The following is a 26429-nucleotide window of genomic DNA, read 5'->3' on the forward strand; positions in this document are numbered from 1 at the left end:
AAAAGAGAGCTCTTGAATTCTCCGAATCCCGAATTCTCGGAAAATCTTTGGATTTTTTTTTCCAGTTGTAAAGTGGAACTCGGTGGAACTCCGCCCGACAGAATATGAATTTCATAATATAAAATACAAAATGAATTTCGTCTACCGGCTAGCTGGAGCTGAAGTGGCAAGGTCGTTCGGTTGCGTTATTAGTGTTGTTTGGCCTTCTACTGTGCTGAAGTTTTTGTTGAGATGTCTTCCTGCCAAAGATTAAAGTAATAAATCAGCGGCAAGTGATTTATATGACAGTGCTATTTTGTAGCATAAAGTTTGGACTTTTTAAATTACTTCGAGTCTTGTGCCAATCTAATCTGTCACTGAACCGCATAAGGAGAGTTAGGATTAGGTTGTTTTGTAAACCGACGTACCCGAGTTTACCGGTCTTTCAACTGACATACCAGAACTTTGCTGTGAAATATCGTTTCACAGAAAAAAAATTTAAGATACCGATTTTCTTATTTGTTCGTTTAAAATATCTTCATGCGCGGTTCCGTCATTGTATACCTTGTTTGAAGTGTGCATGGCACGAATCCACAAACAGATTTGGTTAATTCAGGTAATATACTGATATAGACATATACAAATATCTATAATACTGACTGATTATTTATATTTTCAAAAATCTCGCTTTAGCACTACGGTTAAACTAAAAAAAATTTAGAGAAATGTTGCTGATTTGCTGGTTTGCTGGTTTTGCATCCATGCACATAAATTTTAATTTTACGCCTTCAATGGGACTTCCTTAGCGCTCAAAAATAAAATAGCGTGTCGGTTTTGATGCTTTTCCTCTATTATTCTTACTCGACGGAGAGGCGCCCTTCCGCAAGAAAAGAAACTTTAGAAACAGCGCTAATAAAAGAAAAAGAACAAAAATGATTTATTGATGAGTGGTAAATCGCGCATACGGGTGTATATGTGTAAATTTATATTGCGTCAATATTGCGTTAATATTGTGTCAATGTCTCAAGAACCTTGAGAAGCCTGAAGAATTGCGACTTATTCGAGAGTCCCGGAGTATTTGAGACTTTCGGGAATTTCAGGTCTCGCGAGAGCGGTTTCAAAGCCGCGGCTGGGATCACCTCGCGTCTGTCGTCGGAAACGACGACCTTGCCATGTGACTCAAGAGTTCGCAGGCACCGGCATTTCCTTCCCCATGCGAATGGGAATGCTGGAAGTAGACGAGAAAGCCGGTCACGGCGCGCTGGCCATGGAGTACGAACACTCTCTAATGAGCCCCGCGTCGGTCGTTCGCTCGTTTGCCTTCCCTGCGATTCGATTCGTTACCAACCGCTCGCCAACCTGCGACACGTGCGTGTCGACTTCTTCGACTTCCGCGACAGGTAAAACTGCTAATTGTATCGACGGCTCGTCCGCGTCCGCCTGTGAGAAAAAACGTTTAACGTTCCCCGGATACTCTCGATGTTTTCTCACGAGGGCAGAAAAAGATCGCCTTCTTATTGCCAATCGCCGATTAGCAATTCATTGTAGATAATTTCTCGATGTGATTCTACCTTTACAAAATTTATCTTAGCAATATATAAAAAAAGTATAAAAAAGAATAAAAAACTCTCTCAAGCCGCTCCAAAAGTGATGACTCAAATTTCAACGAACGATTTTCCGTTATATTTCCCATATGTTTACTAAGGATGATTTTTGCACACGGAAGAATATCATTCTACCGTTAAGAAAACCAATCACTCAGTTTACTTTCCTCCTTCTGAATAATGGTTATCTTCAACACAGAATATTTTCTTTATAATAGTCTTAACATATGTTCATCACAAATTTTAAAGAAACTCCTCATTGTCACGTACTCAAAAGAAGAATTTCTCTTCCCGAGAAAAGTTAAATTAGGTCAACTTAAATGAATAATCCGGTTTTTGTTTTAATTTATAATATTCTTGATTGAAATATTAAACTTACTAGGAATCAGAATATACCTTGATTACATTTTTTGCTCATTTATTTATTTGCTCATTTAGATAAATTTGCGATAAATCTGCGGATATATAAACTTATAAGAAATATTTTAAACAAATAACTTTCATTTATACGCAGTATGTATTTTTCTGTGTGTGCGATTTTTATAGACGGATTTCCCGCCGAATGTTGCGCCGTTGGAAACGTCATTAATAATTCCCGAGTTATTACTGCTTGTGAAATCAATTAAGTCAATCAAAGTCGTAGGTTATCAGCGCGAGCAGTATCCATGTCCGCTTAAACACTGGTTGTATTTTCTTTTGCTTGTGTGGGCAATCGGGTGAGCGATGCAACGGGAAAACTCAGGCGCATCGGGATTCGTGTCAGCCGACTAATCCGACCGACCGATAGCGATCGGAGAACCGAAAAAAAAAGCAGCGCGGCCTCGAGAAATCGTCATTTATTATTTAGCGCTCGATATGTAAATGGCGCGATAGTAAGCGCACGCGCGCGCGCGCGGTAAGTTTCTCTGCGGCGAGTGCGCGTGCACGCGTGACAAGTTCTCGCCGAGCGCCGCTTGGCCGGCATTGCGTTTCCACGATTTTTTTCCTTCCTGGCGTGATCGTAAATTGATATGCGCGATCGCCTGAAATTATCGCTTCGGTGCAAACCATATTAATTACCTCATCGTTATCCGTGCCGAAATTTTAATCCTAACATTAAGTCTACTTAGTTCTGCATTAAGTCTTCAAGTAGTGAAAACAGAAATAACTTCCCATTTATAGCATCAAAGGAACACTAATAATGTTCCTTTGCTACAAAGGAAATTTGGATCTCCCGGGGAAAAATTTTAAATTCAACATTAAATTTTTAGGTAGAGAAAGCGGAAATAATTTCCTATTTGTATCCGAGTCGAAATTTTAAGTTCCACGTTAAGTTTTCAAGAGGAGGAAACGGAAATAATTTCCTGTTTTGTAGCATCAAAGGAACACAAAAGAAGACCTTTGAACACTTAATGTAGGACCAAATTAGATTTAAAGTAGAACTAAAATTTCGGTTCGGGTAGCATCAAAAGGAGCACAATAGAAGACCTTTGAAGACGTAACATAAAACAAAATAGGTTTAATATAGAAGTGAAATTTCGGGTACATTTACGACTCAGGGACACATGCTGCGTCTCTTTTAGCCCTTTGTTCTACCGTCTGTCTACTTCGCTTTCACGTCCATCCCTGGTCGTATTTTTTTCACAAATCTCAGGCAAAGTTGCATGATATTGTAACTTCGCACAGACGTGCGCAGACGTGTTTTGAAAAGACAGAAAAGAGTCTAGAAAAAATTAATCTTTTCAGGGATACCAACGTGCACGTGTGTGCACGTTTATATACGCGTTCAGTTTTTCATTCTTATATAATTCGAATATTGTCGACAAAATATAGCGAACATTATTGCGGATAAAGGTTCACCACGCAGATTCCACAAGAGAAACAAAAATCTCTGATGATTGGACAGATATCACATTTGTGTTACTTTATGTTACTTTAAAATTACTTATGTTACATAAAGTTAAAAATGTAAAGAATTTTGTTATTTTAAAATAAAAATTTTTTTTCCGACTTTAATAAATACATCCCTGAAGAGATTAAAAGGGACAAAAGTTTGAAGCAAATCTCCGTGAAAAAAAAAAAAAAATTGGAGACCGAATCGTCACCATGTGTGAGCTCGGCTTTCAAAGAAGCGATCGGCTGACCATTTTTCGCACAGCATAGAAGAAAACTTGCGTTTCCTGCTCTTAAATTTATATTATAATTATCCGTATGCTTCGCGGAATTACGTGTGACTTATCTAAATATCTTATCTATTCATTCTTATCCATTTATCGGACAGGAAAAAGATTACCGTAGTGATATCGTGTTTCTTCGCGAGGTATATTTCCAGGCGGATTTTATTCGCTGGAACAGAAAAGAAATGCTCTAATGTACGCGCCGCTCTATCTTTCGTTCGCGATCTTTAGAAATAGAGAGAAAGTCCGCGGGACACGCGCCGTGAGAAAGAAATCGATCGATATATTGTGCGTTCATTCGCCCACTCACTCACTCACTTACTCACTCACTCGCTCGCTCGCTCGTTCATTCGTCTGAGAAATTCTCATTCATTGTATCTCACAGCACGACCTTGACTATCACTTCCTCCCGACATTTGTTCCCCACGTTGCAGCAGAACGGGCCTGAGAGAATGAGAGATCATGTGTTTCTCGTCTGTAGAGAAACCGGAATCTGCAGACGAGCCGAGCGCCGAGGGATTGACCCCTGCGGCGACAGCTCTTCGAATTACAGACGGATTTTTCCCTGTTTTTGTGTAAGAAAAACTTACCTTCTCACGGATTGTTTCTTCACGATGCTGCTGATGCCGTTTAGAGTTTCAATTGCATATTAGAAAAGTTTTATATAAATAAAAATCCACTGAAAATTTGATGTTACTTTAACACGGGGAATATGTTATAAAATGAGAAATATATGTTCAGTTAACATAATTTGCCTTATTAACATATTATTTTTTAGCATATTCATCTTAAGTTAAAATTTCAGCGGATCGTTTTATCAACATAAAACTGTGTGACCACTTTCTACTGTGTATTCCGGGATTTCTGCACGTAACTCTAATTTAAGGTAGTTGTAACATAAGATGAGTTTATCAAGAATTTGTTGAAACTTACATTTATACGTAGATTTAAATATGAGCTAATTATTGGCGCAATTAAAAAACGATTGACCATTCGGAAGCTCAGATATTCCCAATTAAAAATGACACTTTTTATACATATTTCTTGAAGTTAATGTCCTATTTCTAATTTCTATTTTTAATTTTTTGTAAAACACATTTAAAATTTTAATAGAAGTTAAATGGAAGTTAATGGAAAAAGTACTGTGATATTAATAGAGACATTAGACTTAAATTAAAAGACTTAAAGAGACGTTAGATAAAAAATTTCAGAATTATTGACCATTTTGCTTTAAAAATATAACTATAATAATATCCATATATATATATATACATCTACATATATTTAAATATTTATACAGAGTGTCCGAAACTTTTCTTTCAGCTCGTATGAAGGTAGGAACGGATTAAAATGAGCAGAAAAGTCCTCTACCATTTTGCAAACAATCACGCGAAATTTCGAGTTATTGATTATTAATGATCGAAAATACCTTATACATCACTTTCTATTGTGCGCACCTCTACCAGCTCAATTAACGTATAAATAAAGAATTAATAAGAGAAATAGAAAAATATATCCGTGTTTGTAATATTGTGTAGATATTTGTCTTAATTTCGCTCAGACTTTGCATTTCTTACTTGAATAGTTAAATGAAATTATAGGAAGATATTTTTTGTTTAACAAACAATAATTCTAAATAAAGACCTTATAATATCGACATTGAAAATACGGCATTCTACGATACAACTGCCTTAAAAGATATATCAATTAACAGTAAATTTTTGATGCTCGAGTTCGCGATGGATACGCGATAAAAATGACAGTCGTTCTGCCGTAACGTTTCGTGTGCTAATCCGCGGATTGCATTTGCATGCGAGTGCAGTTGACCTTTAGCAGACGGCGGGCCGGTGCGCGTGCAGGTTTTTTCCACCTGAAAAAAAAAAGTTAAAATTTAGAAAGTTCCCTCGTATCTCCGGTTTCCGCGGTGGATCGTTTTTAAATCGGTTTTCGCCGGTTCGCGGAGTCACATAAATATGTATATTTTCGTGAATTCCACGAAACTTTTTATCTTAATGCCCAACGTCTCGTATTAATTTTCGCGTGAAATTACGCAAGGCGCCGGTTTAAATAATTCAATCAGTTCTTAGGTAAACAAGACGATATATTATTTCGCTTTTCATCCATTTCCTTCCAACGATGCGCGCTGTTTTATATAAAGAAAGTAGAACATATCCGCCGTATTGTACAACTTTTAAACATTCAAACTATCGATTACATCTCTCATTTGCCGCTTTTCATTTCTTTCCCTCTTTCTTTCTTTCTTTCTCTCATGGGTGCATTTATAATTAGACGGTTGACTTTTATACGGTGGCTGTGGGAACACAGGAGGCCAGACCTTTGCAGGCAGTTCTTGAGCTTACAAAGTCCGGTGCGCTTGCTAATTGGTTCGCTCTTAATTGCGCCGTAACTTTCCGGAACGATACTTGATAGACAGGGTGCGCGCGTTCTTCTCTCCTCCCCATGGCTGAATTCCCCGTCACTGAAAAATCAATAACACAAAATTAAACTCTAATTAAACTTTAATTCTCAGTCACTGAAAAATCAATAACACAAAATTAAACTCGCTTATTTTTCTCATTTGTAAAATAACAGAAGCCACTCTGTCGCATATTTTCACGGTACTTTACCAATTGAAACGGCGATAATTAACGGCAGATATTAACCGCGCGAGTGATCGCGTGGAAGCTGTCTACCGCTGTTTTCGTTCTCCGCTTGCCGGCGTATAATGGCATCGATTATTCTTTTCTATTCGGTCCTTCCGCTCGGTACGGATCGTCCTTAACGCGGCACTTCCACGTGTGCGGGTGAAAAGGCGCGAAACGTGTCTCGAATTATGCATGCGGCGGTGTGCTGCGAGGAGGCATTAATCACTCGCTGCTACAATGTAATTGCCGCGTGTGCTTTCTCCACGGTCGTAAACACAATGGCGCGTAGTGCGTAGAAAACACGCAAGGCCGGAGCTTTCCAGACAATGGGAATTATTCAAATGAATCGCCACTGATGTGACCGACACCGTCCGGTCCTCACTCGTCAGTTCTTATTTACGAGCCGAGCCGTCTGCGTTACATTCGCGTTAGCGTGACTTTTGCTGATTTCCGGCAGGAGGGCGACGATGATCATCGAACTCCTCTCGCGGAGGGATGAGGGAAAACGTCGAGATTTGCTGTGCGAATTTTTACCACTCGTCATTGTTTAATCCTGACAGTAACACCCACGATCTTGACGCTGAAGTCACATAATAGGTCTATGTCACGAAGAAAAATGGTAAAAATCGTAGATTTTTGCATTTCTAGTCTTCTATAAATCATTATTTATATATGGTTATTGATAAAATGAAATATTCCCCTCCAAAATTCGATAATGAACTTGAAAAGCACTGATCACAGAAACGATTTTCAAAATATTATTATGTTACATAAATATTGACACGATCGCGCTTATCTTTTGATATTTCTTGTACAGAAGACTCCGTTAATGCTGTCCCATTCCTTAAGCACGGTGACGTCGAAAATTTCCAATCAAAAGCATTATTTATGCATCATGACTGTTGATAATTTGACGAATAGGCAACGACTTTCCAAAGCAGCAGTCATGGTATATAAATATTCAAAAATAACGCGCCTAATTGGAAATTTTCAAAGTATTATGCCTTTAGGGAATAAGACAGCATTAATGGAATCTACCGTACATATAGATCTTACATGAATATAAGTTCGATATAAATGTAAATACTAGAGAAATGTGCGTTATTCTCGTTTTGTCATATCCAACGGAAAATCTAAATAAGATGTATAAATTATTGTATGTATATATTTTTATGCAAACTCTTCGTATCTTTTTTTAAGCCTGCAAATTTAATTGGAGATATATAAAGATATTCTTTGACATTTTTCCGATTAGAAAATTGACATACTCGGTACGTACAACCTGCAGGATTTCTGTATCAAATAATTATTTGCTCTAACTGAAAGCCAGAGATATCAATTTTGACATTTTCATTGTTTTTTCACATATTGAGCAGTTCATTTTTAGCATATACGTTCACCATGCAAAAGTATTTAATTTTGTGCAACCAATAAGACATAAACTTTACAGAAAAAAAAAATAGTATTTTGACGGTAAAGTTTCCAAGTATGACATCCTCTGAAGTTTATTGCTAATTTTTATTTATTGCTTTTGTAGACTGGTTGTCGCCAGGAAATCAGTTCTTATTGGATCAGGTTAATAACAGCAGCGGTCACATAAACCCAATTTTTTCTTCTAACAGAGGAATTAAAAGTCTTGCACAAAACGTGGAAGGAGGAGGTAAGCGAAAAAATACGCGTAAATCTCGTAGGCGTGATATGTTACTGTCGGGATTAACCGCTCTCTTGACTCTCGCGTACAAATTGAATTCGAGATTTTAGAACATTGGCGTCTGCGGTCGCGCGCAAAAATACGACATATTTGTTACTCTTGACGAATTGTTTGTTACACGTACGCTCGGACAGGTTCAATTGCGCGCTCGTAACTTCGTCGCATCTTGCCCGAACCCTGACTGAAAGTCAGACGTTCGCGTCGCGTATTAACGGCAATTTATATTCGACGATAAAATGGAGAGAACCTTTAGCCTCTCGGAGAAAACTGACGAAGCGTTGCGAGAGCGACCGACCGACCGACTTGCGACTCGAGCGTTTTCAGTTGTCGAGGTGGAAACGCGTTTTTGAGGGTATACTTCCATGTTAATCGTCCTTCGTTAATTCAACTTCAACATACACGACATTATTATATCACGCGCAGTTGTTCACAATTAGTTTGAAATTTGTAAATATAGTAATTAAAAGAATAATACTATGCTTTAGCACGACTTTAAGGATCCAGAAAGACGTTAATGCAACTTTCCTCTTAAATTTAATTTTTAATTAGATTTCACTTTTAAGAGTGATACATGTGACTGAAAAAAAGAAAATTAATTATAAAGATGTTCACAGTAGCAAAAGTTGGAAACTCGCGGGCAGACCGACTTCGAGTTTGTTCGACGGATTCTTAAATGAAAGGTGATTCGCTAGAATACACGCAGGTACACGGAGAAAACTTGTAAGACACGTTTCCTAGAACGATGTGAAAGGTTTTCGGGAAGTAGCGAGAAAGAGCGTTTACCGTGACGGTAAACGGACGGTGTATGACGGGTTGGAATTTTTGGCCGAGTGGTTTTGAGCGAAAGCAAAACTCCTCGAGTACGAATCGTCGATCCTCCTCCCTGTTTCTCGTTTTCTACCTTTTGCCGTGAAACGGCCGATTTACTGCAACCGTTCTGTTTACAGCGGGCTCGACTGCTGCTCGTACTCGTCATCGTTTGGCGGCGGCCCAACTAAGCCAGCCACTGCCAAGGAATCCTCGCCAAGATTCTCCTTGGATATATTTTCGACTTTTTAACCCGTGAAACTTCCATCTCGCCGGCTGAGAGCCGGAGCTTCTCTCCGTCCCCCTCGCCCCGTCCCTCTCTTTCTCTATCTCTCGAATTGTGCTCGCCGCGTCTCCATTTTCATCACCTTTCCCGCTCTCGGCCCCGAGACTTCTTCTAGAGCCGAGATGAAATTCGAGATGAGCGTGGAAAACGCGCGAGCCGGCGGAATGTAAAAGAGCGCATTACGCCTTTCAACGCCGAGAATCGGCTGAGTGAGCGAGTAAGTTGATGTAATCCAATGGTCCTTATCCCCGTCGGCGGCCCACGTTCCTTAGATTCTCGGGACGTGTTCGCTCACACCGCCGCCGTGGAAGACACGTCTGGCTTGTTTTATCGATAAGAGAGAAAAATCGCGCGTTCGTCTGTCCGTCGTCTCGTCCCGAAAGCTCATTAGGCTGCGTGCCCCGTGGCTGTGGGAACTTTTCTTCGGCTCATCACGATTTAACCCCCCCGCCGGCATCGTGTGATTTAGCACCTTCCGTCTGGGACTTTGAGGACCAATGCAGGTTTTTGCACAGGTTTCGGACTGTATGAAAATCTGCAAAAATTCTCGTAATCGCGAGAGCTTTAATAGCGAGTTTTTATCACCGTTGAAGTCGGATTGTATCTTACTTATTTTTTACTTATTCTTCACATATCCGTTGAAATTAGCGTCCAAAACATGTAAAACACGAAGAAAACCCCAAATGATTGACTTGCAAAAATACTGAGGGCACAAACGCGTGTTCTAATTATTTTTAATCGTTAGAAAACATTAGAAAACGAACGGTTGGATATATACTTGCACACATACTTTACTTTTAAATTGTTTAGGAAGGGATGCCGAGCCGCTATGTACCAGTTACCCAACATTTCATAAAGAATCGGCTGTGTGCTTTAAAATCCCCACACTCCCGGCGGAGGTTTAAACACCGCGTTTGCCTTGCAGTCTGTTGCGACCTATTTGTAATATTCTTATAACATATGTGAAATTCATTGTATATCTCTCCGCGATGAAAGTCGACGTACATTGGCGCGGAGGCGCAATTCGAGATCGGGCTCGCCGGCTCTCTTCTTTCTTCGAGCTTGCCAATGATAATCGACCGAGGCGAAGGAAGCTGCGTCGATCACGCTCATTAAGCGATCGTGCGCGGGCTTTCGAGGCTAATAAAGAAGTTACGGCGTCCGCGTGTCCGTTTTCGACATTGAACGATGCCGCGCGGTGGCGAGCCGGCGCCTTTACGAGCGTACCTCTACGCCAACCAGATGCCGCGGTTTCATTAATAAGTTTCTCTTTCGCGAGAATATCGCTTTAACATTCTCTCTCTTGCGCGCGCGCGCGTGTTACTTGCCGCGCGTGAAAATGGGACGACAGTGAGCCTCCGTTTCGTGGCCGGACAAGCGACGTGGATACGCATCTGGCGTTCGTCGTTACCATCGAGAGCGGTCGAACGATTCGCCGCTGGTATCGTACAGGATACTCCAAAACTACCTGTCGATGATGCCTTAAGAGCTCGATTTTAGCGATAACAGTCGCACGTGGTGCAAAACAAGCCGCGGCGCGCAGCGGATAGGCCGATAGATAGAAAAGAAGTTTCACTCTTTTGGGATAAGATAAGAAGGAGTGGGATTTCCGATAGTGAGATAACCTGTTGTGAGACTTTGGAAAATTTAATCGGAACCCAGGTAGAATAAATATTTAAAAGATATCTTAGAGACATCTGAAAGACGTTTTATTTCTTTTCATCTTTCAGACGTCTTCAAGAGGTCTTTCAAAAATTTGTTCTACTTGAGAATCTATGCTGTGAGTCTGAGAAAATTTGTATGCTGACATTTCTTTGTAAATTTATCTTTTATCGAACATATACAGGGTGTCCCAGAATAACCTCATGCAAAGTGCATCGGGGGATTCTTGATACCAAGCAAAGCGACTTTTCGTTTATCGAAATTCCGGTGGTGAAATAATTTACATAAATAATATTCCAACAGTCTTTTACAAGACCGCACAAATGTTTCTGAAAAGTGGGGACAACGATTCGGGAAAAAATATAATCTGTTTATTGCTTAAGCATATTATTTTATTTGTAATCGTTCTTTCCGCGGTATTGATAAAGAATTCTTTCATATCAAACAAGTTCCATTCAAAATAACATTAATAATAAATTAATAGTACTTATTTGATACGAAAAAATTTCCTACCGACGCCGCTGAAGGAACGACTACAAAGAATAAAGTAACATGCTTAATCGGCACACAAATAATTTTATACACGAAGTGTTGATCCCACTTGTTAAAAATATTTGTGCCGTTGAGAAAGACCGATGAAGTATCACTTATACAAATTACATAATTATATAAATAGGTTTTATTCAAAATAACGATAAATTCAGATATACAGTTGCGTGATGAAATTTTTAGTGAGACAGAAGGAAAACAACCTGCACGACTTCCGTGGTATTTTGTGGTTCCGCTTCTGACTCACGCGTAACCTAGTTCGCTAATTCGACAACTTTAAATAGCTCTCATTTAAAACCCATCATTTGGACGAAATTTTGACAAACAAGAAATGGCATCGTCGGCACTAAAAATCTTCCAGTGCACTCTCATGCGGTTATTCCGGGACATTTTATATACTATATTATATATGTGCGTCTATAAACTTCTCCGAGTATATTTGATCTCCTCATGTCGTACACACCTACGTTTTCGTCCGGAGGAGAAGAACGCTATTTTAAATTCGAGAGAGAGAGAGAGAGAGAGAGCCGGAGATGCCTGGAGAATGCTGTCGCGCTGAGCGCCGGTTGTTTCGCGCGGCGCTCTTACGTCTCGCGACCTCGGGGAAGTTTATATACTGCGAAGAATCGGAACGGTTACGTATGCACCTGTCGTATGATCTAACGTCAATAACTGCACGACGTGACTGCGCATCACAATATGTCACCAACCCACCCTGTGTGCCCGTTCGTTTTCCAGGTTACACACAAAGTGACGAGTCAGGTGATGGTGCTGAAGATGAATCAGCTGCCGGCGAACAGGCCGAACATGCTCAAGGAAGTTCAGCTCATGAACAAACTCAGCCATCCGAACATACTCAGGTGAGTCCGCCGCGGAATCGAGTCCGGTTCACTTTTGCCCGGTGAAACTCCGCCGATCGTGGAAGAAAATCGCTCGGCCGTACGTGCCGAATTCGATGACGGCGGATGAAATTTCTACCCGCACTCGCTCGCTCGCTCGCTCGCCCGAGCTCACTCTTAATCTCCTCGTTGTATCACGGGCAGAGACATTAACCCTCTTTCGCGTGATTTATTTCGATACGATCGAATCTGATCATTTCCCGTCGAAGATAAATGATACGTGGCATTATCCGCATCGTGACCGCCGCAGTAGAACTCCGGTTTATTTAAGCATCGAGCCACGAGAAGCATGAGAGGTATGAGAGACGGACGTTCCGGATTGATGTAATCTCGATAATAAATCTTTTCTATATATATATATTTTGTTTCTCTTTGCTGCATTTATTTCAAGGTCCGCGTCTGAAACGAAGCAACGCGATGGAGGGTCGAGGATACGAAAATACTATTCCTTAAATTATCCATTCTTTAGCCACACCTGTTGGTGCCTGTCGGTGATTAAGACCGTAAAATCGCCACACGCTGTGTTGACATGACCGTGCGACTTTTCGAGAACTTTGCGATTCATCGCGACAATCTGTTAGAAAATTCGACCGCTTGTGCCGCGCGTTTATCTCGTCTCGTCTCGCAAATCAATTTGCGGACTTCTTTTCCTCGCGTGTCTCGCCGCAATTCTGGCGCAAGGCTCTTCGTATTAAGCGATCTCGCCACGTGTTGACTGAACACGTGGCTAGTTGCGACAACGACGACAAGATCTGTAAATTAAGTTATTCGCCTTGAACATGTGTATGTGTGTGTGTATGTGCGCGCGTATCGTCCGACTTCATTGAAAAATCTCCGGCTCGAGTTGGAACGTGTTCTGGTATATTTGATTTATCGTCCCTCATGCGATTATATCGTTGAAATTCCTCTCGCTTGGAAGATCACTAAAATGACTAAAAGATTAGAAAAAACGGTATTACACTTTAACTACGCTCGTTACGAATTACGACATAATACATCACCTAGCGGTAACGGCGGTTAGCTCGGCGCGTTGCACCCGTTGCGAAAATTCCTGCTGGCTGCATAGCAGAGAGTAGAATCCAAGGTACCGGATGCATAATGCGGCGGTGAAACATCTTTCGGTCCATGGCTTCGGCATACGGAATCCAATTTGCGGGCACATCTTGGCTCGTGCGTGCGCGCGTCGGCACAAATTTACACGTTATCTCATTTTTATATACTAAGAAGAATTTCACTCCTAGAAATTGAGCCAAATCGACTTTTGCGTCATGTAGTTGATACCTCGGAATTAAAAGAGGTCTTCTGAAACGCGATGTTATGTGATAATACTGGTCAACAAATTTCGCACCACAAATTATATTCTTTTTAATTTTCAATTTTTTTCAATTACATTTTCTATTATATATGTTTATCTGTTGAAATAAAAAATTATAATAAATAGAATTACTTAGCTATAGTTCAATGAATATAGGCTGTACTTTAATTTCTATAAATTAATAGTATGAGAGAAATACGAAAACAAAATAACAGAATACATTTTCACTATAATTTTTATTATTATGTTTCATACTGTCAGAAAGACTAAAATCCTTTTTAAATGTTACATTTTAGATGTCTTTTACAATCTCGAAATAGAGAATGTTACAACGAAAGAATAAAAATAATTTTTATTCACCTATGGGAAATTAAAGCACACGTCTCATTCATAAAGGATACAATCTTTGTGCTGACCAGTGTGATTGCTTGTAAATTGAGCGATTGTCCATAAAAAAGTTTCATTTTTTTATTTTTAACCGAGCTTCAAAGTCGAATGAAGTTTTAAGTTGATACGGCCAGTTAAACTCAATTTAACAATAACAATGATAATAATAATAACTTTATTGGTTCTAAAACACAGATAGATAAAGTAGTAACGTGCAAAAGTAAAAATCATAATTTTAACCGAATAATAATGACATTCTCTCTCGCTTCGGGAGCTTCATTTTACACGAGAGAGCGCTCGCTCTTTTCATTGACTGACCGTCGAGAAATTCCCAACGTCTCGATGTTTGCCGCGGAGAGAATCGAAATTAAGTTTCGCAACGTGTTCAAATTCAACGCGTCTGCTTTCCGCCAAATCTGGAACGCACTTTATCTCCACGAATAGCTCGCGCGAGATCCGCGCCGCGAGAGCGGGCCTGCACTTTGCGCGTGGAAAACGCGATATTCACACGCGCGATATCTTTCCTCGGGTTTCTCCCTCGGGATCGTCGCACGAGAGGGATCACTTTTTTCCTTTATTTTCCCTCGTCTGACGCTCCTCTCTCTCTTTCTCGCGCGCTCTCCCGCTCGATTATGACATAACGCGGCGCGCGCGTCCGACGGGACGTTCGCCGTGGCGCGCCTCGTCGCGTCCGCGACGACAACGCATTCCGACGATATAAACGGCTTGGCCCAGATTCGGATACGATGTTTACCCGTACCGCCGCGGACCTAGCGGATCTTATTTCTGGCATTTCCCCGCGCGAAGGCCTCCGCGCGAAAACCGCGGGTCCTCTCTCTCTCTCTCTCTCTCTGTTTCTCAGGATCCTCTCGCATCTGCTGACTCAGCCGTAAAAATAGTAGTTATCTCGGCTTTACTCACCGCGTTCTCTCGCGTGTATCATTACACCCGTTGTGTCGTAACCGGGATCGCTATAGCGAGACAATGTCTATGTCGATGCCTCATGTCGGTATCAACAGGAAGTCGGCCGACGGCGCGTTTACTGCTCAGAAGGAAGTATCGATATTTTCAGATTGTATCTGACATCCGCGTTCCGTGTGAAATTCTCATCCCATTTGCAGCAAGATCTGACTATGAATGCGCCGGTCTTAAGCAATCGTACGTTTTGGAAAATCGTCCAAACCGTCGTTCGCCGTGTTAAGTAATTAATATCTAATTACGAGGAAAATTAATTGCAGCAACAGTATACGCAATCAGTTACCGAACCCGTTGATATTTCCGTTGATAAAACCGCCGGACGGCGAATTCGGCGACGCGTCCAAATAACGTGCCACGTGTCTATTTTCCGCCGAGTCTGTTGAAATCGATACCGCGCGATATTCGCTACAATATACGACGCCGCCGGACAACACCACAATGCCCTCGGGGACCCTCGAAGCGAGAGGGATGCGTCAATGGCATCGAAATAGTATCTCGTATATTCGACGATCTTCTAGCGCGTCGTCGACGGCTCTATACAGATGTAATCCGTAGACATTCCGACTCGGACAATCGGCGCGCGATCCATCGCTCTCTCGTGACGGCGACTGAATGAAAACAGCCGGTGCAGAGAGAGTCCGAAAATATCCGGTGTCTTCGCACTCCTCGTAGTAATTCCCGCGTCCAAAAGTCCGATCGATCCGGCGTTCGCCGGGGCGCATTCATTACGCGCGAACGCCCTTTTACGTAATGCTTGGATCTCGCGCGGAATGCGCCGACGGTCCGCGAAAGGGGAAGAGAACACGGGCTGGCACTCGGCTGGTGGAGAGCCCCGCTGTCAATTTCGCCAGGTATTTACCCCCGGGATGATCCGGGCATCTCCCGGCTGAGTATGCGGCTAACATCAAAACTACCGAAGCCGGTCAAATGACCGGTTTGTAATTTTTTTTTTTTTTATAAAAGTTACTCCAGTTTCTAATGGTGCATTCTCCGAGGTTAATCGTAATTCTTGTCGCGTAAACGAACGAAATATTTTTTTCCTTTGCATTACGTATTTTTTTTTTTTCAAAAGTCTTATTCAAAAGGTACACGAAGGTTCAGAAAGGTGCACGTTAATCGTCGGTAGTTTTAGTATCAAGGGAGATTTTTCTCGTTCGAAACGTCGCCCTGTGGGTGATTCTTAGGATTTTTTTTTTTAACTATAAAACAATTTTAATTTCTAATTTCTCCCTTGAACCTTTCATTTTACAGATTAAACTTTGATGCTACCTTCAATAATTTATTTTGACGCTAATACAGCGAAGACGGAAATTCAAGACGACATCAGGGTCAAAGTGGGGGTTACATTATATTATTAGAATTGAAATGAAGCCTATTTCGTTACCTTAGCTCCTACTGTGTTGTCGAATTAAAGACCCAACACAGGATCAAAATTTCGACTCGGATACGAACGAATATACGAGCGAGCGGATGGGAAGTACGGTGGTGAGCCGACGGAAAGTGGCCGCGTGTCCGCGCAGGCGAGTCGAAGGCGGTCTCTGAGTGCGTAATTATCCTCGAACGCAATTATCCACGATGAATCGCTTCTGTTTTATTCGTGCCTCGCTCATCAATCGATACATACTTTCGTTCGTATCGCCGTAACGCCGTTTCGGCTTTCACTCCTGCAACTGTATAATCCCTCTCTATCTGATGATAGAGAAAAGACATCTTCCTTCGTCGGGTAGGGGCGAAAGGGGAGGGACGCTCACGTTGCGAGCGTTACACCAAAACGTCCGATTCACGGCGGGGGGGGGGGGGGGTTTTTNCTTCGACGTTGACGCGGTGTAATTAGCGCGTCTGCCGCGTATCAATTGCGCGAACGACGATTCCCCCGGGGGAGAACGCGCGTTGGAGAGCGACAATTTCTCCTCTTATCTGATCGGCAAGAAATGAATCTGGAGCGTATGCATCGTCCTGCGCGTTTTAGCCGGGAAAAATTCCCCTCCGGAAATTTCTCTTTCGCTCGCTCGCTCGCGCGCGTTTGTCTCGTTCTTCCTCCTTTTTTTTTCCTCCTCCTCCATTGCTCGCGCGAGAGAAACGCGGAGCCGACGTGCACGGCGAGAAACGGCCTCGAAATCGGGACGACGCGGCGACGACGACGACGACGACGGGACCGGCGATTTTCTTCTCTCATTTCTCGCCCCTTTCTCAAGGCGGATACGGTTTACGCGGGATCGTCTTAACCGGCGATAACGTAAAGTGCACTCGCCGATTAAGCCGTTCCTCCTTCGCCGGAGAAGTGCGCGTCGCCCGTCATTTTCACGGTGTAATCGGGCTGTTTCACTCGTCGTTTCTAAATCTTCATTCGGACCGTGGATCCTCTGGATACACGATATTTGCATATCCGTGCGACGAGAAAAATCGCGCAATCGCGATATCGTCCTTCTCGCCTCACGCCGCGAGGGTGCAACGTGTAAATTGCGATTCGCGACACGCACGATAATTTATATGGTCCGCGAGGAAATTATCTGCGCTATTTTTGTTCAACGGACTTTCCCCCCGGGGTGCTTTCTAATTTCCCCCGTTCGTATCGCGCGCGCGCGCGCGCGCGCGAATAAACACCGGCCGTGAAATTAACATAGGCATTTACCGTTATCACCTGCAACTGAGAACTGAAAGACTTACGGTATATCGCTTATCGGTATTTATCGCGGCGGATAATATCTGTCGGCTGCGAGTCATTCAGCGATATTAATTGTCTTGCACGAGAACGTACTCTGATAAGAAGCGATGCCGCATGATGTTTCCTCCAAGGTGGCAAGATGGTTTTTAATTCTTCAAGGCTTAATCAAGCACTATAGCGTGGTGAAGATAACGATGATATCGTCGATGATATCGCAACGATAAAACTGCAATGCGCATACCACGACGGTCTACACTCTTTAATCATCATTAATGCCGAGGACATTACGTTCGCGAAAGCCTCGTTATTCAACTGAGGATGAACAACGCCTGAGTATATGTGTGTGTCTGTACGTGTGCGTATTAGACCCGACACAACGCCATATTTCCTATTTATAAATGTTGTCTTTCCCTCTATTAGCAAAATTCACATCTATTTCTCCATCTCTTTCTGTTCCTTCCAGAATTGCACGGCCGTGCATTCTAATATACACGCATTGGATCTGAATGATTGGAAAATAATCTGAAATCATTAATATATTTCAAACTCTCCCCGGTATCTTTTAATCAAAGTACAATCTTTTGTTTTTTTTTTTACCAATAAATCTTTCTTCAAATGAATTTCCCTGGTTAAGAAGAATATCAGAATCCTGTTTGCGTTATAACAAAATCCTTCCAGATGACGTTGACATTGCGTTTGGTCGGCCGGTTTTTTTTAATGAATGACGAAAACAACGCCTGCGTATGACATTAAACTTTATCATTGATAAACGTTACTTTTCCACGAGCAAAATTCACATCCACCTTTCGATCTCCTTCTCCCCCTTCCGTACTCACACGGTGGTGCATCCTAACGCACATTGGATTTGAATTCTTAATCACCCGAAATAATTGATATCCCGAGCTCTCTCGCCGTATCTCTTAATTCAAGTATATCTCCCTTCAATTAAATTCCCCCGGTCGAGGATGAGAGTGTCGGTGAGTCCCGTCTGTATTATTCAACGAAGTCCTGCCAGACGACAGTGGAGAGAATGAAGACGAGTCGGTCTCGCTTTCTCGCGAGAAGGAAAATCGATCTCTCACCTGGTCTTCTTCCCCGCAGGTTCATGGGCGTGTGCGTGCACGAGGGCCAGCTGCACGCGTTAACGGAGTACATCAACGGCGGCAGCCTGGAGCAACTGATCATGTCGCGGCACACGCCGTTACCACACCTCGTGCGGATGAACCTCGCCAAGGACGTGGCCCGCGGCATGGCCTACCTGCACAGCCGCGGCCTTTTCCACCGCGACCTCACGTCGAAGAACGTCCTAATAAAGAAGGACGAGTGCAGCAACGAGATGACCGCCGTGGTGGGCGACTTCGGTCTGGCCGCGAAGATACCGGACCCGAGCTCCGGCTACCGGCTCAGCACGGTCGGTAGCCCTTACTGGATGTCGCCGGAGTGCCTGAAGGGCCACTGGTACGACCACCGGTCCGACGTATTCTCCTTCGGGATCGTGGTGTGCGAGCTGATCGGCAGGGTACCGGCCGATCCGGACGTGCTGCCACGCTCAGATAACTTTGGCCTCGATTACCTGGCCGTGGCGGAGATTTGCGCGGCCGCTGATCCGCCGCCCGCTTTCCTACAGCTCGCCTTCAACTGCTGCACGGTGAGCCCTCTCGTAACTGTAAAAGCGCGCAAGAACACGCTGAGATCCGCGGCGAGTAACCGGGAAGATTAGTGTAACCGCCGGCGCGAGAGAGTCTTGTACAGCACACCTGTCGGTACAGGATGTCGCGGGAACCTCGTCGCGCGATTACAGCCTCCCCGACGGCGTAGAATCGCTCGCTCCTTTTCTCTCTTCCCTCGCCAGACCAACGTTAGAAACTATCATTCGCCGCAGTTCTTCGGTTTGTTCCAGATATTCTCTCGGTTAAATTCGCGATAGAAAATTCGAGGATCGTTGTGAAATCTACGCGAAGCTACCGACAGCAAGCGTTGAGTTCTTGCTCGCAGACGCACGTTCGATAGAACTCGAGCGCGATATTTCGGTTAAATTCGGTCACCGGGGTTGCCACCGAGACTTAGAAAACCGGGGAAGTCATTGAGATTTAAATTTGCCGGGTAAAATGTGAAAAGGTCGGGGGAAGATATAAAAGAACCCGGAGTTTCGAACTTTGCTCGTAATTCCCTTAGATGCTCTTGTTCTAAAGAGTACTTGTGATTTTTTTTAATTTATGAGAGATATTTTTAATTAATGAGAAGCCACATTTAAGACACTTTTATTGATAAAAGTAAGTAATATTGACCTTACAGTCCAAGAATAGTCGACTGTGGTCATACTCAGCATTTTTCCCCAATTTACCCTTTCCAGCCGTAACTGCATTCTTTTTCCCCAATACTTATCTTTTGTTGATCTGAATTTGCATTCAGAGTCGTATTACGTTACTTAACTTCTACAGGTGTTGTTTCTAATAATATAAGCTATCTTTCCTGCTTCTAAACGTTAAAATCTAAGATTACATATCGAGTCACGGGAAATTACTGTTCCAACTTTCTACACTTCTCCAAGAATCCGATCGGTCTGAAAAACGTGGAGAAATCAGGGGATTCCAACATTCATTTTCTGTGGCAGTCCTGCTTGCATCGTTTATCGATGCTGCATCGAATTCTGTTATTCACGAGTTATCTCCGACTCGTCCGTGATAACTTGAATCACTTGTCTCGGACGCGAGCGGTTCAATGAAGAAAGACGATGTCTCGCTTTCCAGTACGAGCCAAAATCGAGGCCGACCTTTCCGGAGATCACGAGCAGCCTGGAGACGATGATAACGGCCTGCGAGGAGGAGCTGAAAAGCAACATCGGCAAACGGCAGTCGGCGGTCGATCCGACGCTGATGTCCAGCATGGACGAGATCGTGCGCGAAGGACGTACGATGAAGCGGCGCACCACGAGGCAGAGGAGCCAGTCGGCGGACGCGAGGGGCTGCGACAACGCGACGCCCTCGGACAAGGCGAGGTGTCATTCCGCCAGACGGGTGGCCGAGCTTGCCAGCAGGAGGGACCCGCATTACAGGCCGATGACGGCGAATCCGTTCCACGCGCTCGGCGGCGTCAAGAAGATCCTCGGCGACCTGTTCTCCAGCTGCCTGGAGCTGCCCTCACTCGAGGACGTGCGGCCCAGCGTGACTGACAGCGCGTGCAAGTTCAAGCCGGCGCAGAACGACAGCATAGCCAAGATCCTGGACAGGAAGAAGCCCAGCTCCGAGCCGAGCAGCCCAACAGCCAGGAAGAAGTGGGAGAGAAAGGTAGGCGAGAAGTAGCTCCGAGCGAGTTGCACAGGGAGTGCAATTCGATCGCGCGGAATTGTTTCTTCCCCGTCTCGCAAATGCTTCTCACACTTGGACCGCGTGCAACAAGCTCGAGTGCGATTTATTCCAACAACGCGGTGTGGGGTGAAGAGTTACGTGGTGTTGAACTTGAGAAGAAGATAGTTAAATTGGAAAAGATTCAAGTTTCAAGGCTCTCCGATGTTCGATCGGTAGGAAACGAAGGAGCCATTAAGGCAAATGCGATTCAATTTCGACTATCCGACCACCTGAGTCTTTCGATAATTGAGTACACAGCTAATTTCAGACGTTATTATTATCTGTTATCGTTAGAAAAATCAATGATTTGCCACGTCTGAAATTAGCCGTACGTTCAGCTACTGAAAGACCCGGACAGTCGAAATTGACAGCACTTAAGATTAAGATCGGTATTCATGGTCGGATTTTATATTTAAAACCGTGTTAAATTTTCATCTTCAGATATCGTACGGCTTATTTCATTGGCTACAAAACATCTGAAGGTTAGCTTAAGACCGTCTTAAATATAAGATCCGATTATGAATACCGTCCTACAAGCCGAAGTACGAATCACTTAGTACTGTTAAACGAAAAAATTACGTTACATTTATCAGAGGAAAGGCACCAAAACTGACATAGGTGCGGTAAACCGACATACTCATTTCTCAGAGCTACAAAGTAGCAAACCCTGTCGAACAGTACATGAATGTCGTCTACTATGTACAGTTAGTAGTTAGAGTTGAAGTGGCAATGTTTCTGTTTTTAATCGCATCGACTATGTTATTAGCGTTATTTGATTTTTCGATATGCTGAACTTTTCGTTGAACTTTTTTCTGGTGAAAATTAAAGCAACAAATCAGCTATAAGTAATTTATTTGATAATGCTATTTTATAGTGTGAGTTTTGAATTTTTCAAATCACCTTGGATCTTGTGCCAAACTCGATCTGTCACTGAACCACGCAAAAAAAGTTGCGATTAGGTCATGTTATGTAAACCGACATACCCGAAGTTTACTGTGAAATGTTATTCTACAGAATACGGTTGGAGTTGCCGGTGACTGATTTTCCTCTGTTTTTCTTGTTTGTTTGTTTAAGGTGGTCGGAAAGAAGTCAGGAGATCCCTTTCCACATAATAAAGGAGCAATATACATCGTGAAATTTTTGAAATTTTAAAAAACATGTAAGATTTAAGATAACGTGTAAAGATTTATAATAAATGTACAAAATAATGTAATTTCAGTGCTTTTATTAATTTTTTTATTAATTTTTTTAATTTCCTATAAATATATTATATATATGTTGATTTTGAGATCTAGTTTTTCGAAGCGCCAATTTGAAATATCTTAAAAATAGTTATTTGCAAGGAAACATGTAATGATTTTCATAAGACAATCATAGATTTTGGTAAAGAAGTGTTGCCCGTTTGTACCCATAAATTTTTAATTTTACACCTTCAACAAGATTTTAGAAACATCAACAGCCCAAAAACAAAATGGTACGTCGGTTTTGGTGCTATTTCTCTGTAAATTAGATTAAACGCGAGCGGGTCCGTGGAAAATAAAAAAATGTGCTTTCTGTTGATTGTATGGATCGATAAAATGAAGACAAACAATTAATTAGCACTTAGGTAATAATTACTGAAAACTATCGCGTAGAAAAGTAATTACCAATGCGTTTCGGAGGATATAAAAAGCCGGACCGATGTATTTCTTTTTTCCTTTAACCCTCGACTATCGGTTTTCATGTTTTTCCTTTATCATTCCGGTTTTATTCAAACCCTTTTCAACTTATTTCACAGCAGAAACAAGAAATTAAGAGCCGGTTAAGCGTCATATACACGAGTTAAATTTGAATCAAAAGCTTCCGAGATTTCTCGAAGAATAAGCTCTATTTCATTTTCTCGACACAGACTAACGATTCTCCACGTTTGTGCTCAGGTCGCGACCAAGGTGGGCGCCGCGAGTCTGTTCGCCCATCCGCTGTTCCGGGACGGCTGGGAGCCGCGGAGGCGCGGCAGTTGCGAGTCGGGTTTTTGGAGTTGCGTCGGCGAGGACCTCAGCCCGGAGCCGCCGAATCGTCGGCACACGTCCACCCTGAGCAGTTCGGCGGCGAGCAGTCTCTTCCTTTTGGACGACCATCGCACCAGCTCGATATACACCGACTCCTCCGAGGACATAGCCAGCCTGGGCGGCGGCGACTCGTCCTGCTGGGAGGACCGGCTCGGCTCGTCCAGCAAGACCATCTCGAAGATCGTCGAGTACTTCGAGAGGAAGCAAGCGACGGCGGGCAGCCTGCGGCTGGGCGACCACGGCGACGCCGGGCCCAGTCGCTTGACCCTGCTTAGGGCCAGTTTAGAGGGGCCCGTGCCAATCTCGGCGGCGCAACGGCTGGTGGTGTGCGAGGGTGCCGTGCGCAGTAAACTCGCGTTATTCGACAAGAAGTGATATTACTGATCTTACGCGTGAGCCGCGAGCACTCGGCACCTCGTCCGACGACGCTTGAGCGGCCCGCGCGCGATCAGCGCGTCCACGTGGAGGAACCTGCTACTGCGCGGGGCGGAACGCGACCTTGAGAGGCTCCGGCGGAGCCCCGTCGTTGGGCCTCGCGGTGATGGCGAGTATCCCGGAACGTTACGCGATTACGATAGGTGGTAACGCGCGCGTTCTTACCTGCGTGGAGATGAGAATTGGGAGATTGAGAGGGGGAGGAGAGAGAGGAATCGGTATTTCGGCCGTGTCGGGGATTACAGGTCACGTGCGCGACTCGTAGGAGCGCAGTTGTCGACACACGCTCGTGCGACGGCGCGCTGACGGACACTTCTCTCTAAAATCTAGTAACCTGACTGTGATGTTTTTTGATAATCTACATACACTATATCGAACACTGTACGACTGACATCTGGCGGAAACCATCAGCACACGGGATCTTTTGTACACAGGAAACACCGTTTCACATGATGCTAAACACTTGGCTACAACGATGCGTCGCCCGAGTGAGAGGATAGCGAGAGAGCGAGTGCGAGAGAGAGAGGGGGGGGGGGACGTTAGCGAAGCAATAATGGATTTTGTCTGAATAGAAAATTGCGCTCGGGATTTACAGCGCCCGCCGGCGCAGCAACGCCGGCCGCTCGCGATCGACACGTATTGCAGTGCCTCGCAGTTCCTAGTTAGCCATCTCCGTCCTTATGCGCACGAAACCGTGGATTTGACCGATCACCGCAAGGATAGAGGGGTTCAGTTTCTTCAGTCAGTGACGAATAAAGGCGAGAGCGATTCTTTTTTTTTTTAATTTAAGAAGTTGAACACAGGCGGATCGCGCGCCATGCCAAAGGTTTTTGTCTCGCCGTTCTTCACGTTTTTTCCTTTTCTTCTTTTCCCGCGCGCAAAAACGCGACATAGTCTCGCGATATCGTCGACGTCCGATGTGCCCGCGTCGCTCCCGACGTGTGTTATCGGCAAACGACAACTTTCGATTTTTAATTTTGTACAATTTCTCCCTTTTTATTCCTACGTTTGCTTCCCTTTTAAGAGCCTCTCCGGTTCGTCGCGAATTAGTTTTACGTGCTTGTCGCATCCCCCGGCCTCGTCCCTCGTGCGTCCTCGCGATCCGTCTATGCAGTGATCCACCTTCCGAGGATCGGGAATCCCTGAAGTTTCACATCTACGGAGGCCTACGCCGCGTTCGCGGGACTCTTATATTAATTAATTCGTCTTTCGGCTCAGCTCAGAGCGACGTCGGTGCGCGGCGCGTGCAAGTTCATCGATTGCTGCTTACGTGGCTTTCGCGGCGTCATTCGCAGTTTCGCGTGTCACCGGTGTTGTAACCAATGCTCGGGACGCGCGGGTACCAAGTGCCGGAGAAAGAGAAATAACGATAGTACATAAATATATATATACACATATATTTTTTTGTTGGCAGAGATACACCGTGTCCCGAATATTCTTGTTGATGCCGAGAGAGATATGTTATCCACTTCGGAAGGAGAGAGAGAGAGAGAGAGAGAGAGAACACATATGAAACTGATCTAGTCAGTGCATTGTAATGCGGCGGCCTTACCTTTTGTACGTTTACCGTAGCGCTAAAACCTTATAGTGTCTAGATGAATAGATGCGAGCGTGAATTCGCCGGGATGAAGCACCGGCCACCTTCCGGTAGCACAGCGGTTTCTTCCTTTTCCTTTCTTCTGTTTTCTTTCTTCGCGAACGGTCGGTATATTTATACGAAGGAGGATTATACGTGAGAATGTGGCGAGAGCGTGCGAGACGGTGCGCAAGGTGCGTGGGGTTTGCGTGCGTGCGTGTGTTTGTATGCGTGGATAAATGAGTGTGTCTGTTTTTTGCGCGCGCGTTGCGAGAAAAAAGTGTATACGTCCAAGGCGATACATATATACGTACATACATACATAAACACACACACACACACGTATGTATGTATGTATGTATGTATACATATACACACATGTAGGTAACTGCGACTTTCGCATATATAACGTCATAATCGTTTCGTCGCACGGACGACGAGTCGAACCAAATCTACGATTATAGAATGATAGACTATAAATGATGAATACCTTTTTACTTGTCGAAGTTCGCTCACGGGTTTACTCCATAAGACTGTGCGTTCTCGTTAAATAGTAAACGTCGTATGTAAGTAGGCAACCTCGAAATCGCGTCAACGACATTCGCAGTCTCTTCTTCCTTGTACAATAGGATGCGCGCCGGATTCTTTCTTTTCCTCTCTCTCTCTCCCCCCCCCCCTCTCTTTTTCTCTNATATACCTCTCTCTACCTCTTTTTCCCCCTTCCCTTTCTCTCTTTTTTTTTTAACGCTTTTCGTTTTTGCTCGCCGAACCGGGGCCTTCTGTTTCCTCGATGCGTCAAATCGGTGTACCTGATCAATCGCGAAAGAAGGACTGCGAACGAGTTAGTTTTTTAAGCGTGCGGACATATCAGGAGTGGGCATATCCCGAGGTTCAAATCCCGATCGCGAAAGGGAAAAGGGGGGAGGGGGGAGAGTCGATAAAGTGTGCGAAGGGCAGCTGACGTGATGTGCGTGTGCGCGAGCGTATGTGTGTGTGAGAGTGAGAGAGAGAGAGAGAGAGAGAGAGAGTGCGTGAATGCGGGAGAAAGAGGATGCGAAGCAGCCGAGTCGGCGGATCCGAAGGCGCATTTTTAACAAAAAAAAATGGGTTATTTATTTTAAGTAAAAAACACAGTTATATTAAAGATTATATATCTATATATAAATCTATGCAAATCGTCTCTTCCATACTTTTCGACTGTTGTCTAGAAACCTACGGTTGCTACCGTTGTAGTACACACGTAGTCCCGTTTCTCTAGCTGTACATATTATTATTATTATACTACGACGCGGGGCGCGATATCGGGCCCCTCGTGAATTTCCGAGTTTGTCGTCGAAATATGTACAACACAAAAGTTTTATATATATATATATATATATA

General features: G+C 43.7%; 1 protein-coding gene across 4 annotated transcripts in view; it reads left to right on the plus strand.

Annotated features, from left to right (window-relative positions):
• LOC106746954 overlaps nucleotides 1–25733 on the plus strand; it is a 42771-nt gene extending 17038 nt beyond the window's left edge. For 2 of the 4 annotated variants that reach the window (XM_014624139.1, XM_014624140.1), the window contains exons 3-6: nucleotides 12138–12259; nucleotides 18745–19291; nucleotides 20394–20930; nucleotides 22907–25733. In XM_014624139.1, coding sequence (XP_014479625.1) covers nucleotides 12138–12259; nucleotides 18745–19291; nucleotides 20394–20930; nucleotides 22907–23413 — 1713 coding nt within the window. In that variant the 3' untranslated portion in view covers nucleotides 23414–25733. Of the gene's footprint in view, nucleotides 1–12137; nucleotides 12260–18744; nucleotides 19292–20393; nucleotides 20931–22064; nucleotides 22150–22430; nucleotides 22449–22906 lie in introns of those variants that run through there. The other 2 variants (XM_014624141.1, XM_014624142.1) reach the window with 2 other exon arrangements.
• Nucleotides 25734–26429: the final 696 nt, after the last annotated feature.

Source organism: Dinoponera quadriceps, unplaced genomic scaffold, assembly GCF_001313825.1.
Source record: "Dinoponera quadriceps isolate SergipeBrazil2010 unplaced genomic scaffold, ASM131382v1 scaffold1846, whole genome shotgun sequence".
NCBI lineage: Eukaryota > Metazoa > Arthropoda > Insecta > Hymenoptera > Formicidae > Dinoponera > Dinoponera quadriceps.